Source organism: Piliocolobus tephrosceles, chromosome 3 (genome assembly GCF_002776525.5).
Source record: "Piliocolobus tephrosceles isolate RC106 chromosome 3, ASM277652v3, whole genome shotgun sequence".
In the NCBI taxonomy this organism is placed as follows: Eukaryota; Metazoa; Chordata; class Mammalia; order Primates; family Cercopithecidae; genus Piliocolobus; species Piliocolobus tephrosceles.
In genome coordinates this window covers 24,538,418-24,556,320 of record NC_045436.1, presented here as the reverse complement: position 1 = coordinate 24,556,320, position 17,903 = coordinate 24,538,418, and the positions used below count along the sequence as shown (strand labels likewise).

Sequence of the window (17,903 nt, the reverse complement as noted above, 5' to 3'; positions counted from 1 at the left end):
CACCCAGGCTGGAGTGCAGTGGTGCGATCTTATTTATTTATTTATTTATTTTGAGATGGAGTCTCGCTCTGTCACCCAGGCTGGAGTGCAGTGGTGCGATCTTGGCTCACTGCAACCTCTGCCTCCCGGGTTCAAGCGATTCCCCTGCCTCAGCCTCTGAGTAGCTGGGATTACAGGTGCGCGTCACCACGCCCAGCTAATTTTTGTACTTTTAGTAGAGACGGGGTTTCTTGATGTTGGTCAGGCTGGTCTCGAACTCCTGATCTTGTGATCTGCCCACCTCGGCCTCCCAAAGTGCTGGGATTATAGGCGTGAACCACTGTGCCCAGCCTTAATTTTGTATTTTTAGTAGAAACAGGGTTTCACCGGTTGGCCAGGCTGGTCTCAAACTCCTGACCTCAAGTGATCCACCTGCCTCAGCCTCCCAAAGTGCTAGGATTACAGGTGTGAGCCACCACGCCCAGCCAGAAGATTCTATTTGTTAAGAAAAAGAATATCCCAGGACAATAATAAGCAAAGGACTTGAATACATATGTCATAAAAGATTTATAAAAGACCAAATAACTTGGAAAAAATGTTTAACACTTCATTAGTATCCACAGAAATGCAATTTGAGACAATGACATAGTCATCAGATGGGTCAAGACTTAAATAAGATAATACCCACTATTAGTAAGAGTATGGAGACCAGGTGAGCTGGCTCACGCCTAAAATCCCAGCATTCTGGGAGGCCAAAGCAGGTAGATCACCTGAGGTCAGGAGTTCAAGATCAGCTGGCCAACATGGTGAATCCCTGTCTCTACTAGAAATACAATTTTTTTTTTTTTTTTTGAGATGGAGTCTCACTCACCAGGCTGGAGTGCAGTGGCACCATCTTGGCTCACTGCAATCTCTGCCTCCCAGGCTCAAGCGATTCTCCTGCCTCAGCCTCTTGAGTAGATGGGATTACAGGTGCCCTGCACCACATCTGGCTGATATTTGTATTTTTAGTAGAGATGGGGTTTCACCATCTTGGCCAGGCTGGTCTCGAACTCCTGACCTCATGATCCACCCACCTCAGCCTCCCAAAGTGCTGGGATTACAGGCGTAAGCCACCACACCCAGCCCAAATTTTTAGTATTTTCGTACTAAAAAATAGTGGCACGCGTCTGTAGTCCTAGCTACTTGGGAGGCTGAGGCAGGAAAATTGCTTGAACCCAGTAGGAGGAGGTTGCAGTGAGCCCGGATCACACCGCTGCACTCCAGCCTGGGAGACAGAGTGAGACAAAAAAAAAAAAAAAAAGTGTACATTGGTATAATCCCTTGGTAGTGAGATTTCAAATAACTGTTTTGCTTTGTATTTTTCTATATTGCCATTTTAAAAAATGAGCTTTTAACTTTATAGTAAGTCATGATACTGTTGTCATTTGGAATACATACACACACACATATACCTCTATCTATCTATCTATCTATCTATCTATCTATCTATCTATCTACCTACCTATACACATATATACTTATAATAAAAGGTTTACTATATCTTCCCTAGTTCAGGGCCATATCTTTCTGCCACACATATTTCCACCATATTGAACTAAGATCTGATCCTCCTGAAACTAAAACTGACGTTGTCACTTCCTTGCTTGAAATACCTCAGAGGATCCCATTATCAACAAGACAAAGTGTGGTCTTCCAGCATAGTGTCAAGGCCATCCAAGCTCTGACCCTGTCTACCTCTTCACCCAGGTCCGCCTCACATTTTTGGTTCCAGCTATACACAGTGCTGGTGATATTTTGTAGCTATCTGCCTTCCTACTTTACTCATTGCTTTGTCTGGCATTCTTAAAACCCTCTACCCGCTTGCCCTCAGGGTACCCCCTGAAGTGGAGCTCCTACAGCATGTTGGGCCTACTGTCATTACTGCACTTAGCACGGAGTCTGGAAATCTATTCCTTGCTTTCTTTAGAATGTAAGCTGTCCACCAGAGTCTAATTTTTGTATTCTCAGTGCTAGCACAATTACCAGCCTGGTGAACAGAACATTTAACATTTAAATTGTTTTGTTCATTTTTCTGTTTTGTTACTTCTTTTTTTTTTTTTTTTTTGAGATGGAGTCTAGCTGTTGCCCAGGCTGGAATGCAGTGGCGCAATTTCAGCTCACTGCAACCTCTGCCTCCTGTGTTCAAGCGATTCTCCTGCCTCAGCCTCCTGAGTAGCTGGGACTACAGACACGTGACACCATGCCCGGCTTATTTTGTATTTTTAGTAAAGATGATATGTTTACCATGTTGGCCAGGCTGGTCTTGAGCTTCTAACCTCAGGTGATCCGCCCGCCTCAGCCTCCCAAAGTGCTGGGATTACGGGCATGAACCACTGCACTGGCTGTTTTGCTACTTCTGATACTTAGTTTCATTTTCATTTACTGTTTGAAATGTTCATTATTGCATTTAGAAAAATGTTGATGATTATACAACAAACATGTTGATGATTACATGAGAACATGGGCACCCTAACTTTTTAATTACACTGTTCCTTGTAAACAAAGTTCATCCCATAAATCTCAGAAACTGACTACAGATGCAAATTAAATTTTAAAAATAAATAAGAGTTAATAATCTACCACTGGTGTTCCCCTTTGAAAAGAAAAACAACTGAAGGCAAAGTTTATAGGCTCTTCCAGAACAGCGAAACAGATTTCTAGAGAAGGCAATGGCTTTGAGATACACTTATCAAAAAGAAAGGAAGGCTGGGCACAGTGGCTCACACCTGTATTCCCAACACTTTGGGAGGTCAAGGAGGGCAGATCACAAGGTCAGGAGTTTGAGACCAGCCTGGTCGCATGGTGAAACCCCGTCTGTACTAAAAATACAAAAATTAGCCGGGCATGGTGGCGTGTGCCTCTAATCCCAGCTACTCAGGAGGCTGAGGTAGGAGAATTTCTTAACCCCGGGAGACAGAGGTTGCAGTGAGCCAAGATCATGCAACTGTGCTCCAGCCTCGGCGACAGAGCAAGACTCTGTCTCAAAAAAAAAAAAAAAAAGAAAGAAAGGAAGGAAGGCACCATTGCACTCCAGCCTGTGCAACAGGGCGAGACTCTGTCTCAAAAACAAACAAAAAAAAACCCAAAAAAATTTAAAAAAAAAGAAAGGGAGAAAGGCAATATAAAAAATACATTTTGGCTTTAGTTTGTGAATGTTGTGTGCAGGTGACAAACAATTTTTTTTTTTTTCTGAGAGACAGTGTCTCACTGTTGCCCAGGCTGGTCTCAAACTCCTGGCCTCGAGTGATCCTCCTGCCTCAGCTTCCTGAGTAGCTAAGATTATAGGCATGAGCAATCATCTTTATCTTAGTAGAAAACTTTTAGAATGCCCCAGCAATGGCTGTATCTAAAATAAACAGGTATTTGCCCTCCATAAATCAAATAGATGTAGCCAAATCAATATATCCCTTGTCTATACAATTATATCGAACACATCCCTATATAGTTACATATCAAATATTGAATATTCAGCTAATGATCAAAAAAGATGAACACAGTCACAAATATCCCCTTCCTTCATATTCAGCCTTCAACCAAAAGTCTTTCTAAGGCAGCATATAACAGAGCTAATAACAAATTGACAAATTAAAGGGAAATACTAGGAAAAATGGAGAACTAATGCCATTTGCTCTGAAAAATACTTCATTTTTATCTTGAGAATCAGATATGTTTAATATCTGCATATAACTTAATATGCATTTTATCCATTACATTTTTTAAGTATAATCTAAGGCCAAAAGGTATCTTTTTTTTTTTATAGTAATTCAAAATTACAGAAGATGCCTTTCCTATAATTGAAGTTATTGATCAATTGAAGGTATAACCAGACTGAAATATACAGCAGCTTCTTTTTTTTTTTTTTTTTTTTTTTTTGAGACGGAGTCTTGCTCTGTCGCCCGGGCTGGAGAGCAGTGGCCGGATCTCAGCTCACTGCAAGCTCCGCCTCCCGGGTTTACGCCATTCTCCTGCCTCAGCCTCCAGAGTAGCTGGGTCTACAGGCGCCCGCCACTTCGCCCGGCTAGTTTTTTTGTATTTTTAGTAGAGACGGGGTTTCACCGTGTTAGCCAGGATGGTCTCGATCTCCTGACCTCGTGATCCGCCCGTCTCGGCCTCCCAAAGTGCTGGGATTACAGGCTTGAGCCACTGTGCCCGGCCAGCAGCTTCTTGAAGAATGGCAAAAATAAAGTGAAAGTTCTAAATTCTTCTCTGAATTTTTCAGCTATTGCTAATGGAAGGTGCTGCCAATATAATAGGCAACACAGGTTTGTCTAACACTGGTCCAAGTAATCAATCATCATATCTTATTTATTTTTATTTTTATTTTTTTGAGATGGAGTCTCGCTGTGTCACCCAGGCTGGAGTGCAGTGGCCGGATCTCGGCTCACTGCAAACTCCGCCTCCTGGGTCCACACCATTCTCCTGCCTCAGCCTCCCGAGTAGCTGGGACTACAGGCACCCACCACCATGCCCGGCTAATTTTTTGTATTTTTAGTAGAGACGGGGTTTCACCGTGTTAGCCAGGATGGTCTCAATCTCCTGACCTCATGATCTGCCGTGCCCGGCCCTTATTTCTTAGGAATAGAAAACTGTAGGAGTTTGCATAGTAGATCATCAGGTGAGACCTCAGTCCCATGGTGAGAAAATTCTCTATAAAAGCTACATGGCCTATGATGTCATCCAATACCACATAAGCATATAAAATACATGATAAGGCTCTCCAGGGAAAAACATTCACAAGAAATAATGACTTCTTTCATCAGCTTAAAAGTGGGAAGAACTTATTTGATTAAAACCCTCTTTAAAATCGATTGTCTTGTTAGACTTCCCTGATCCATAATGAAATCATTACAGGGTTCTAATGTCAAGTGGAAAAGTGTTGACTATGGAGTTGTTTAGCCTCTGATTCTAGGATAAACCAAACAGTTAAATAATTTCCAAAAGTACAAAACAGACATTCCCCTCAAGTTACCTGGGCTTCTACAGGTACTTTTCAAGTGACCTACAAGCCCTAGGTCACTTCTGTGGCTATATTTTAAATAGCCACAGAAGTCAGAACCAAATTCAGGTTTCCAGCAAACACTGTAAACTGCAGTTCCCTGTGGCAGCCTGTCAGGTGGTCAGGCAGTCTGAACGACTCTGGGTTCCTCTGCAATTGCTGTCATGACCGCGAGCCTCTCACGTTCTACTTGGCTGACCGTCCAGGTCTGAGGAAGTGAGAGCCAACAACCGCTTACTCAGCAGCGCATTGTGTCGCTTCAGGTATTCAATGGTGTCTCCTTGCTTTTCAACAATTTCTTCTAGGCCTGAAATAGTCCTGCAAATAATCAAGATATAAATGGGTTACACATATTCTCCAATACTCATTAGTTTCTTTGCAAACGAGTACCAATTAGTTTTTAGTAAAGCATACTGTATTTGTTACCTTTTCTTAGATGTCAGAAGCCAGGGCAATATTGCCAAATAAGTATCTTTTCCTAAATCATTTTAGTAACTTCTACTCTTGAAATAAATTTAAAATGTTATAAACTTTCACAACTCTACGTTTCAAAAAAGGCCATCATTACTTTATTTAAGAAAGATCCTAATTTGTTAGAGTAACATAATTGAGTATAAGTGATCCACTTAAATGGCATTTAAAGATAAGTAAAGGCAAAATTCATTCAATAATCAAATGACGATTAAAATAGACAACTCTGACCATGAGAAACAATTTTTTAAATGTATGGCATTTGTTTCTTTTTGCATTTCTCCTTTTTCCTCCCATACCACAAAAATGTATCTTTTTGCACTTGACACAAATAAAAATACTATATAAGTATATAAAACAAATAAACAAAAAATCTAACTCCTTCCTACACTACTGCCCCAACCCACTTTGGTCTCACTGCTCAGAAGTAATAGCTATAAAGTGTTTTTAATTTCTTTTTTTTTTTTTTTTAGACAGAGTCTCGCTGTCTCCCAGGCTGGAGTGCAGTGGCGTGATTTTGGCTCACTGCAAGCTCTGCCTCCCGGGTTCACACCATTCTCCTGCCTCAGCCTCCCAAGTAGCTGGGACTACAGGCACCCGCCACCATGCCCGGCCAATTTTTTGTCTTTTTAGTAGAGATGGGGTTTCACCGTGTTAGCGAGGACGGTCTCGATCTCCTGACCTCGTGATCTGCCCACCTCAGCCTCCCAAAATGCTGGGATTACAGGCGTGAGCCACTGCGCCTGGCGAGTGTTTTTAATTTCCTTCCACTAATTTAAGATATTAGTACTAGCAATAGTGATGATGATAATGATAATGACAATAATATGCCAGATAAATTTTAATATTGACTAAAAATTGCCTATTCAAGAAATAAAATGTTATTGGATGTGTTTTACTCAGATATTCTATATGTGCTAAAAGGGAAATATTTCAAGGGATGGTAAGTGAGAAATTCAGTATGAAAAATATCACATGGGAATGGTCCCATGTGAACAAAAAAGATTTATTCTTAGAAATAGTTATGCTTATAAATAATGTGGTTACAGGAATGGGCCATGTAACCACGTTACTATTATTATTATTTTTTGAGACACAGTTTAGCTCTGTCATCCAGGCTGGAGTGCAGTGGCACGATCTCCGCTCACTGCAACCTCTGCCTCCCGGGTTTAAGAGATTCTCCTGCCTCAGCCTCCTGGGTAGCTGGGATTACAGGTGCCCACCACCACACCCAGCTAATTTTTGTATACTTAGTAGAGATGGGGTTTCACCATGCTGACCAGGCTGGTCTGAACTGACCTCAGGTGATCCACCCGCCGAACTGACCTCAGGTGATCCACCCGCCTCAGCCTCACAAAGTGCTGGGATTACAGGCGTAAGCCACCACGTCCGGCATAAACTGAATTTTATTGCCCCCAAGTTAACCCCATGAGGTGAAGGGAATACATTTTAAAGTTTTCCATTAAGTCATAAGAGAGCAATATTAGGTAAACTCTTCAGTGCTCAGGGAGAACAAGATGAAATATGAAAAGGGTCAAGGTCAGGAAGACCAGTCTCTGAATTTAATAAGCCCAAAGGTTAACAAAGAGATAATCAAGAATTGATACTAAAGTAATTCCTCTATTTAGGATAGAATGAAGAAAAAGAGTAAACAAAATAAGAAGGCAGATCATGGTAGGTGAAAAGTGACAAAAAAGGTTGTATTTTCTAGGGGAAAGAATCTATTTCACTAAAGACACCTCCGTTTTCATAGTTCTGTACATATTGAGAATTATAGATGGTAATAAGAAACCTTCAAGAAACTGAGGGTAAAGGATGCTAGAACTATCAAGATATCATCAGCTTACGCTGTGGGACAGAGATAACCATCCCAAGATGAAGTACCTTGGATTTGCTGCTCATTAAGTGTTTTTGTTTTGTTTTTTGTTCTTTTTTCTTTTTATTCATTAAGTATTTATATACCACACTATAATAAAATGCAATGTGCATCCCGATTCAACACTGTCACACTTGTGCTGCCACTTCGCACCTGTGCCTAAAACAGTTCAGTTTATAAAAGCTAATTTTTTTTTTTTTTTTGAGACGGAGTCTGGCTGTGTCGCCCAGGCTGGAGTGCAGTGGCGTGATCTCGGCTCACTGCAAGCTCCGCCTCCCGGGTTCATGCCATTCTCCCGCCTCAGCCTCCGAGTAGCTGGGACTACAGGTGCCTGCCACCACGCCCGGCTAATTTTTTGTATTTTTAGTAGAGACGGGGTTTCACCGTGTTAGCCAAGATGGTCTCAATCTCCTGACCTCGTGATCCGCCCGCCTCGGCCTCCCAAAATGCTGGGATTACAGGCTTGAGCCACCGAGCCCGGCGATAAAAGCTAATTTAAAAATGACGCTAATTCGAAAATTGGCCTTACTAAAAGCCAATATATTAAACTATATTTATTTCAACAAGTGTTATTAAAAGTATCTCTTTCCTTCATCTATAAAGTTTTTTTGTTGTTGTTGTTTTGTTTTGAGACAGAGTTTTGCTCTGTCGCCCAGGCTTCAGTGCAGTGGTGTGATCTTAGCTCACTGCAACCTCTGCCTCATGAGTTCAAGTGATTCTCTTGCCCCAGCCTCCTGGGTTGCTGGGACTACAGGTGTGCATCACTGTGCCCAGCTAATTTTTGAATTTTTAACAAAGATGGGGTTTCACCATGTTGGTCAGGCTGGATTCGAACTCCTGACCTCGTGATCTGCCCACCTCAGCCTCTTAAAAGTGCTAGGATTACAGGCATGAGCCACTGCGCCCAGTCATGTTTTGTTTTTTTTTTGTTTGTTTTTTGTTTTTTTCTTTTTCTTTTTTGTTTTTTTAACTAGTACATCAATAATGGCACTGAGTCAATTTCTTAAGCCCCTAAATAATACACTTTCCTTTTTTTTGTTTTGAGATAGAGTCTCACTCTGTTGCCCAGGCTGGAGTGTAGTGGCACCACCTTGGCTCCACTACAACCTCTGCCTCCCGGGTTCAAGTGATTCTCCTGCCTCAGTCTCTCAAATAGCTGGGATTACAGGCATGCGCCACTGTGCCTGGCTTGTTTTTGTATTTTTAGTAGAGATGGGGTTTCACCATGTTGGCCAGGCTAGTCTTGAACTCCTGACTTCAGGTGATCTACCCACCTCAGCCTCCGAAAGTGCTGGGATTACAGGTGTGAGCCACCCCACCTGGCCCACACTTTCTTTATATATACTGACTCTACTCCTTTGTCTGTTGCTATCCACTTCAGATGATGCTAAGGAATAACTTGTGTCCCAGACTATATAGATCCAAAAGCGGGATGAAAAGAATCACAGACATGGCCAGGAGTGTGTAATCATGCCTGTAATCCCAGCACTTTGGGAGGCCGAGGTGGGTGGATCACTTGAGGTCAGGAGTTTGAGACCAGCCTGGCCAACACGGTGAAACCTTGTTGCTACTAAAAATACAAAAATTAGCTGGGTGCAGTGGCACATGCATGTCGTCCAAGCTACTTGAGAGGGTGGTGCAGCAGAATCCCTTGAACCCAGGAGGTCAAGGCTGCAGTGAGCAAAATCACGGCAGTGTACTCCAGCCTGGGGACAGAGCTTTCGCCCTTTCTTAAAAAAAAGGCAGTCCGCAGTGGCTCACACCTGTAATCCCAGCACTTTGGGAGACCCAGGCAGGCAGATAACTGGAGGTCATGAGTTCAAGACCAGCCTAGCCAACATGGTGTCTCTATTAAAAATACAAAAATTAGCTGGACGTGGTGGCGGGCACCTGTAGTCCCAATTACTCAGGAGGCTGAGGCTGGAGAATCGCTTGAACCTGGGAGGCAGAGGTTGCAGTGAGCCGGGATCGTGCCATTGCACTCCCTGGGCAACAGAGTGAGACTCCTGTCAAAAAAAAAAAAAAAAGAAAAAAGAAAAAGAAACAAAGAAAGAAAAAGAAAGTGAGGGTAAAGAATGCTAGAACTCTCAAGATATCATCAGCTTACGCTGTGGGACAGAGATAACCATCCCAAGATGAAATACCTTGGATTTGCTGCTCATTAAGTGTTTGTTTTTGTTTTTTCTTTTTTCTTTTTATTCATTAAGTATTTATATTCCACACTATAATAAAAAGCAATGTGCATCCCAATTCAACACTGTCACACTTGTGTTGCCACTTCGCACCTGTGACTAAAACAGTTCTGTTTATAAAAGCTAATTTAAAAAAGAACCACAGACGTGACGCAGATAAAGAAGAAAAGAGGTCTGAAGTCTGAGCTTTGGGCACACTAATCTTCAGGAGTCTGGAAGGAGAAGGGGAGCAGGATAAAGAGACTGAAAAAGGAAGGGCCGGTTGATGGCAAGGAAACCAGGAGAGCCCAGAGAAGCATTTCAAGGAACAGGCAGTGGTTAACTGTGCCCACTGCCACTGAGAGGCAAACACAAGGACCAAGAGTCAGTTTACTCTGGATTGGGCAAAGTAGAGGCCATCGGGGGGACTGCAGGGGAAGATGGGAGTAGGGTGACCAGTAAGGAGACTCTTGCACATCCAGGTGAGAGATGTTAGTGGCAGTGGACATAGAGAGCAGTGGTTGCAGGTCATTTCTATTCCATGTGATTCTATGCAATTCTATGCTATTCTATGCTATTCTATGACAGAGTCTCATTCTGTCACCCAGGCTGGAGTGCAGTGGTGTGATCTTGGCTCACCTCAACCTCTGCCTCCCGGGTTCAAGTGATTCTTCTGTTTCAGCCTCCCAAGTAGCTGAGATTACAGGTGTGAGCCACTGCACCCGGCCAGATTATTATTTTAGAGACAGACCCAACAGGACTTGCTGATGGGTTATCTGGGTGGAGGTGGGGTAAAGGAAACAGGAGTCAAGGATGATGCCAGCTTTCTGGCCCAAGCAACCTATTGAATAGTGATGTTACTTCCCAAGATGGGGTGGGGAGAAGGTTGAATTTGAGTTGGGAGAGGGCTCTGTGTTGCACATGTTAAGTTTGCAGACATCCAACTGGAGATGCTGATGGCTAATGAGAAAGTCAGATACACAAATCTGGACCACAGGGGAAATACACAGTCGGAGATACATGTTTAGGAGTCAGCAGCATATTTATGGGATCTATTTTGTTGTTGTTGTTTATATCCACTTAATACTCATACAGAGTTTAAAAAAAAAAAAAAGCTTCACAATGAAAAACAACAACCCCCTCCCTCGCCCCTCATGATCCACCACCTCTGAGTTTCAGGTCCAAAGGTAGCCACTTTCAACTCTTTGTAACTGTTTCTTCTATATTTATCTCTGTATTTCTAAATAATGAGATTATACAATTTCTTGATTTTTCCGTGTTTGCTATTTATCTGCAGACTTCCTATACAAGAAATTAGAATTTAGCTCTCTTACTTTCCCCAAATCCATATACATATAAACTTAATGTCTTCTTTCTTGTAGCCTCTTAATCCAGTAAGCAATATTCCAATTTTGGGTTAAATCAATATTCAGAATCTGCAATATCACTATGTAGATATTAGCCACAGTTAAATAAATATGTAACAGTTGGCTAAATATTAGCTAGAGTTAAGCAAAGTAAATCAGCCTTCTGATTTACCTAGAATTAATAATCACCTCGTTTTTTGTTTATATAGTTTTGTTTTTTGAGTCAGGGTCTCACTCTGTCGCCCAGGCTGGAGTGCAGTGGCTCTCTGCAGCCTCAATCTCCTGGGCTCAATCAATCCTCTCACCTCAGCCTCTTGAGTAGCTGGGACCACAGGTGCCTGCCACCACGCTTGGCTAATTTTTTGTACTTTTGCAGAGACAGGGTTTTGGCATGTTGCCCAGGCTGGTCTTGAACTCCAGGGCTTCAGTGATCCACCCATCTCGACCTCCCAAAGTGCTGAGATCACAGGTGTGAGCCACCACACGGGCCTGTATAGTGTTTTACATCTACTTTAGCCCCAAGATCTCCAACAGATGTGAATGATATTTTAATTACCATGGAAGTCACTTAGGGAGAGACTGTATAGAAACAAGGGAGGGCAGACTGGGCTGGCTGTTCGGGAGGCTAAAGTGCGAGGATTGCTTGGGCCCAGGAGTTTGAGGGCAGCCTGGGCAACACAGAGAGACTCCATCCCTTAAAAAGAAAGAAACAGGCCGGGCGAGGTGGCTCATGCCTGTAATCCCAGCACTTTGGGAAGCCGAGGCTGGCGGATCACCTGAGGTCAGGAGTTCAAGACCAGCCTGACTAACATGGAGAAACCCCATCTCTACTAAAAATACAAAATTAGCCACGCGTGGTGGCGCATGCCTGTAATCCCATCTACTGGGGAGGCTGAGGCAGGAGAATCGCTTGAAACTGGGAGGTGGAGGTTGCAGTGAGCCAAGATCATGCCATTGCACACCAGCCTGGGCAACAAGAGCAAAACTCCATCCCAAAAAAACAAAAAAGAAAAAAAACAAAGATACCTATAAAAAAAAGGTGCTTTGGCCGGGCACAGTGGCTCACACCTGTATTCCCAGCACTTTGGGAGGCCGAGGCGGGCAGATCACAAGGTCAGGATATCGAGACCATCCTGGCTCACATGGTGAAATCCCGTCTCTACTAAAAATACAAAAAAATTAGCCAGGCGTGGTGGCGGGTGCCTGTAGTCCCAGCTACTCAGGAGGCTGAGGCAGGAGAATGGCGTGAACCCGGGAGGCGCAGCTTGCAGTGAGCCGAGATTGCACCATTGCACTCCAGCCTGGGAGACTGAGCGAGAGTCTGTCTCAAAAAAAAAAAAAAAAAAAAAAAAAAAAGGTGCTTCAAGGAGGGAGTAACCAGTTAATGACGTCAAAAGCTCTTTAGAGGTTAAGTAGGTTGGCTAAGTGGTTAATCTTACTTTTGCATCAAATATATGGCCTGTTTAATACATTTACATGTCCTGATTTAGACTTTTAGACTTGATTTCATACAGCTGAAAGGAAATAAACAAATCAAACAAATGTAAAAGTACAAATACACGATCACAAATTCCAAGCATCAGAATGGTTTCTAGCTTTCTAGGGGAAAAAACTCAATTATTTTATTTCTTACCTACATCTTACCTGAATCCAGTCTCCGAGGTAATATTGCTGGGGTAAGCATAGATTTTTTCTTCCTCAAGTATATCAGGCTCTGGTTTAGCTTTATTAAATCTCTGGATTTTCACTAAAATAATAAAGTCATTATTAGATCGAATTCTGAAAAACAAGTCTAGTTTCATTTTTTCAAATTATGCTAATTTGCTGTTCTTATTAATGTCCTGGAATATTTCAAAGTCTACTATGTGCCAGGCCTGTTCTAAGCCCTGCGAATACAGGGATTACATTAGTATTGAAAATAGCAATAATAGCTGACATTTATTGTGCACTTAGAACACACGAGGCACAGTTTAAATGTTTTACATGGATGCCCTCATTCAGTTCTCATAACCACCTGCATGAAGTGGATGCACTTATTACCCCCCAGTGAAGCCCAGAGAAGTTGAGCAACCAGTCAGCCATCTAAATCAGAAATCATGACTTCCTCTGGTCCAGGGGAAAATAGAGATAATAAGCCTACATTCTAAGACAGTATGGAAAGTACCTTCAACAGAAGCTTGTGCAAGAGGCTTGCACAAGGAGTTGTCAAGCTGCTTTTTGGCCTGGAAAGCAGTGCCTAACTCAACAGGAGATATTGGAGAGGGGAAAGAGGATAGAGCTTGAGCCCATCTTGAGACAAACACAGGAATTAATCACACAGACTAGGAGAATAAAGAAGGGTGCTTCAGGTGCAGGAGGAGTCTGAACAAATGCTATGGTCTTGAGAAGCTACACGTATGTATGGGTGTGAGGGTGTATGGACAAGGGGTGAGGTTGGGAAGGTGGGCAGAGAATGCATCAGGAGTGGCTGGTGTGTCATGCAAGGCATTTACATTTTTTTTTTGTTTGTTTGTTTTTTTTTGAGACAGAGTCTTGCTCTGTCACCCAACCTTGGCTCACTGCAACCTCCGTCTCTGCCTCCTAGGTTCAAGCAATTCTCCCAGCTCAGCCTCCCAACTGGGATTACAGGTGTGCGCCACCACACCCAGCTAATTTTTTTGTATTTTCAGTAGAGATGGTGTTTCACCATGTTGGCCAGGCTGGTCTCAAATTCCTGGGCTCAAGTGATCCGCCCGCCTTGGCCTCCCAAAGTGCTGGGACTACAGGCCTGAGTCACCAGGCCCAGCCTAAGGCATTTAGATTTTATCCTCAGAGCAACCGGCAGTCACTGAAAGGATCTCACCATCATCCCTGAAGATCAGGCTGTGTAGACGCCATTCGAGGAGAACCTTTCAGGCCCGGCACGGTGGCTCATGTCTGGAATCCCAGTACTTTGGGAGGCCGAGGCAGGTAGATGACCTGACCTCCGGAGTTTGAGACCAGCCCAGCAAACATGGTGAGATGCCGTCTTTATTAAAAAAATAAAAATTAGCTGGGCATGGTGGTAGGCGCCTATAATCCTAGCCACTCAAGAGGCTGAGGCAGGAGAATCTCTTAAACCCAGGAGGCGGAGGTTGCAGTGAGCTGAGATTGCACCATTGCACTCCAGCCTGGGTGACGAGAATGAAACTCCGTCTCAAAAAGAAAAAAAAAAAAAGAAAATGCTTTTTATGCCACATGAAAACTTCAGATTTTTTTTCCTTCAGCTGTTAGAAAACTCTGAGCAGGGAAGCTGTTAACAATCAGAGTTGCCGGGTGCGGTGGCTCAAGCCTGTAATCCCAGCACTTTGGGAGGCCGAGACGGGCGGATCACGAGGTCAGGAGATCGAGACCATCCTGGCTAACACAGTGAAACCCCGTCTCTACTAAAAATACAAAAAACTAGCTGGGCGAGGTGGCGGGCGCCTGTAGTCTCAGCTACTCCGGAGGCTAAGGCAGGAGAATGGCGTAAACCTGGGAGGCGGAGCTTGCAGTGAGCTGAGATCCGGCCACTGCACTCCAGCCGGGCGACAGAGCAAGACTCCGTCTCAAAAAAAAAACAAACAAACAAAAAAACAATCAGAGTTAATATGAACAAGATCACGCTGGCAAGAATAAGAAATATGAATCAGTGGACAGAGGGGAAGAGACCTGTTACGTGTCTACTGGATACAGCCATGCAAGAGATGATGAGTACCTACCTAACCAAGGCAATGGAAGGGACCAAAGAAAAGAGACAGAGCTGAAAGACAGGTACTGTCTGTCAGTAAGACTGCTGACTGACGATCCCCAATCCTATCCAGTTCTTGGGGAGTGAGGTAGAAGGAAGAAGGTAGATGACTCCTACGTTTCTAGGATTCTGATTTATCAAGTGGATGCAGGCTGGTATTATTAACTGAGCTAGAAGACGAGGGTTAGGATGGAGGGAAATTTTGAAGAAAATTATGTTCTGTTTGATTCTGATCTTGTTGGTGCCTGTGGGACATGTGGATGAAAACTTCACTAAGCAGATGAATATATAAAATTTGGGACCACGTGCGGTGGGTCATGCCTGTAATCCCAGCACTTTGGGAGGCCAAGGCGGGCAGATCACCTGAGGTCAGGAGTTAGAGACCATCCTGGCTAATATGATGAAACCCCATCTCTATTAAAGTGTTAGCCTCCTAAAGTGCTAGGATTACAGACATGAGCCACTGTCCCTGGCCTATTTCTTAATTTTTAATTTTAAATGTCAAGCTGACATTTCAGCTGCCTTCAGAGAAGCAAAAGTTTGCGGATGTTTTTGTTGTTGTTGTCTTAGGAGACAGGGTCTTACTCTGTCACCCAGGCTGGAGTGCGGCCATGTGATCTTGGCTCATTGCAACCTCTGCCTCCCAGGCTCTAGTGATCCTCCCACTTTAGCCTCCCGAGGGGCTGGGACCACAGTTGCGCACCACCATACCTGGCTAATTTTTTGTATTTTTTGTAGAGATGGAGTTTCATCCTGTTGCCCAGGCTGGTCTTGAACTCCAGAGCTCAAGTGATCCTCCTGCCTCAGTCTCCCAAAGAGCTGGGATTAGAGGCTTGAACCACCTTTCCCAGCCCAAAAAGTACATGTCTTGTTTTAATGGAAAAGGTTCACTTGCGTTGACAAAAATTTATTAATGACACAATCTTAAAAGAATGGGGTCTCACAGGTGGTGGCTGTACCTTCCTGTTGGTTTGAAATTAAAGAAGTCTGCATGTGGTCACCACTCAGACACACAGAGAACTTCCTTGTCGCTAAGATAATGGGCTATACTTTAAACTGGGAGGAAAGGAAGCAGTTCGAGGTTCCTATAAGAACAGGCTCGTTGTAATTCTCACCTGTGTAAATGAGGAGACATATCAGGGAACAGACGAGTTCCAGGGCCAAGATGGCCAGAATGAGGTCAAGATACAATCTGCCGGGCTCTGGGAAGGAGTGCTGCATGCACAGTATGAGGAGAAGCACTGTGTTGCCTGAGGAGGAGAAACATAAAACACAGCATGTGGTGAGAAAGACATATATGGTCTTTGTCCAATAGATAGTTGGCCTTTGTCTGGTTCCTTATACAGAGCTCCTAAAACACTTGTTAATTTCCTGAGTGATCAGAGCCTTCAGAAATGTAGACCCAGGCCAGGTGCAGTGGCTCACACCTGTAATTTCAGCATTTTGTGAAGCCAAGGCAAGAGGATTGCTTAAGCCCAGGTGGTCAAGATCAGCTTAGGCAACATAGCAAGACCCCGTATCTACAAAACAATATAAAAAATTAGCCAGGAATGGTGGCACACATCTGTAGTTCCAGCTACCTGGGAGGCTAAGGTGGGAGGATTGCTTGAGCCTGGGAGGTTGAGGTTGCAGTGAGCTGAGGTCGTGCCACTGCACTCCAGCCTGGGCAACAGAGCAAGACCCTATCGTAAACAAACAAACAAACAAAAAAAAAAAAAAAAAAAAAAAAAAGAAAGAAAACAAATGAAAGACCCAGAGAAAACTATTCTTATGCTTAGGTTTGATGAACAATGGACAGCCATGTAGAAATGTGATTGGATAAAGTATGACCTAATGGGAAGAGACTGAAGGGGGTAACCCAGTAAGGCCTGTCTATTCAGATTCTTCTTGGCCTCTCTGTGTAGACTCGTCACCCCCAACCCTCCTGCCATATAGGGCAGGACCTCTCTGAAATAAGGGTCTTCAAGGGAAAAGGGTAAAGGGAGAAACTGACCTTTCTAGATTTTATGGTCTGCTTTGGGAGAGAGGAATCTAGTTTCTACGGCCTGCCTTTGGGAAGAAGAGTTCTGGTTTCTATGACTGGCCAGGGGAGAAAGAAGGACAAGAAACAGGAGGGCAGGAAGGCAGAGAGACTTTGCTTCTGAGCCCCTTCCAATCTCCTTTAGTTTGGAGTACTCAGCATGCCAAAGCCCTGCAGTTTGGAGTACGGTGTTCTGAATCCCAATAGGTATGTTTGGTTTTTGTATAGAGTTCCTAAAACCCTTGGAATTTCCTGATAGAAGTGTCTTTTAGGCCAGGCGCAGTGGCTCAGGTCTGTAATCCTAACACTTTGGGAGGCCAAGGTGGGCGGATCACCTGAGGTTGGGAGTTTGAGACCAGCCTGACCAACATGGAGAAACCCCGTCTCTACTAAAAATACAAAATTAGCTGGGCATGGTGGCGCATGCCTGTAATCCTAGCTACTTGGGAGGCTGAGGCAGGAGAATCACTTGAACTCGGGGGGCGGAAGTTGCAGTGAGCTGAGATCGTGGCACTGCACTCCAGCCTGGGCAACAAGAGCGAAACTCTGTCTCAAAAAAAACAAAAACAAAAAACTTATGGTGGCGGGACATGCCTGTAGTCCCAGCTACTTGAGAGGTTGAGGCAGGAGAATCGCTTGAACCCGGGAGGTGGAGGTTGCGGTGAGCCGAGATCGTGGCACTGCACTCCAGCCAGGGCAACAAGAGCGAAACTCCATCTCAAAAAAACCAAAAAAAAAACACAAAAAAACACAAAAAAACCACAAAAGGCACGGTGGTGGGACATGCCTGTACTCCCAGCTACTTGAGAGTTTGAGGCACGAGAGTTTGAGGCTTGAACCCGGGAGGCAGAGGTTGCAGTGAGCCAAGATCACACCACTGCACTCCAGCCTGGTGACAGAGCAAGACTCCATTTCAAAAAAAAAAATCTATTGAACAATGAGTTCTGATGAACTTCTGGGTTGCTGAGAGGGTGGTGCACCCCAACTCCATGTGGACAGAGGCTCCTATACTTGGGACCCTGCTAGACCTCACACAATGTACCTCTTCATCTGTCTATTCATCTGTCTCCTTTATAACAAACCAGAAAACAAGTGTTTCCCTGAGTTTTGTGAATCATTCTAGCAAATTACAGAACTCAAGAAGAGAGGGGCCAGGTGTGGTGGCTCACACCCATAATCCCAACACTTTGGGAGGCTGAGGCAGGTGGATCACTTGAGGTCAGGAGTTCGAGA

The 17,903-nt window shown here is 43.9% G+C and overlaps 1 protein-coding gene across 3 annotated transcripts in view; it reads right to left on the bottom strand.

Moving 5' to 3' along the window:
• Positions 1-4,497: 4,497 nt before the first annotated feature.
• Positions 4,498-17,903, bottom strand: part of TMEM192 (transmembrane protein 192) — a 35,636-nt gene continuing 22,230 nt past the window's right edge. The window contains exons 4-6 of one of the 3 annotated variants that reach the window (XM_023228492.1): positions 15,766-15,900; positions 12,547-12,649; positions 4,498-5,335 (exon numbers count right to left, since the gene is read on the bottom strand). In XM_023228492.1, the coding sequence (XP_023084260.1) occupies positions 5,197-5,335; positions 12,547-12,649; positions 15,766-15,900 (377 nt within the window). In that variant the 3' untranslated portion in view covers positions 4,498-5,196. The remainder of the gene's footprint in view (positions 5,336-12,546; positions 12,650-15,765; positions 15,901-17,903) is intronic. The other 2 variants (XM_023228497.1, XM_023228505.1) reach the window with 2 other exon arrangements.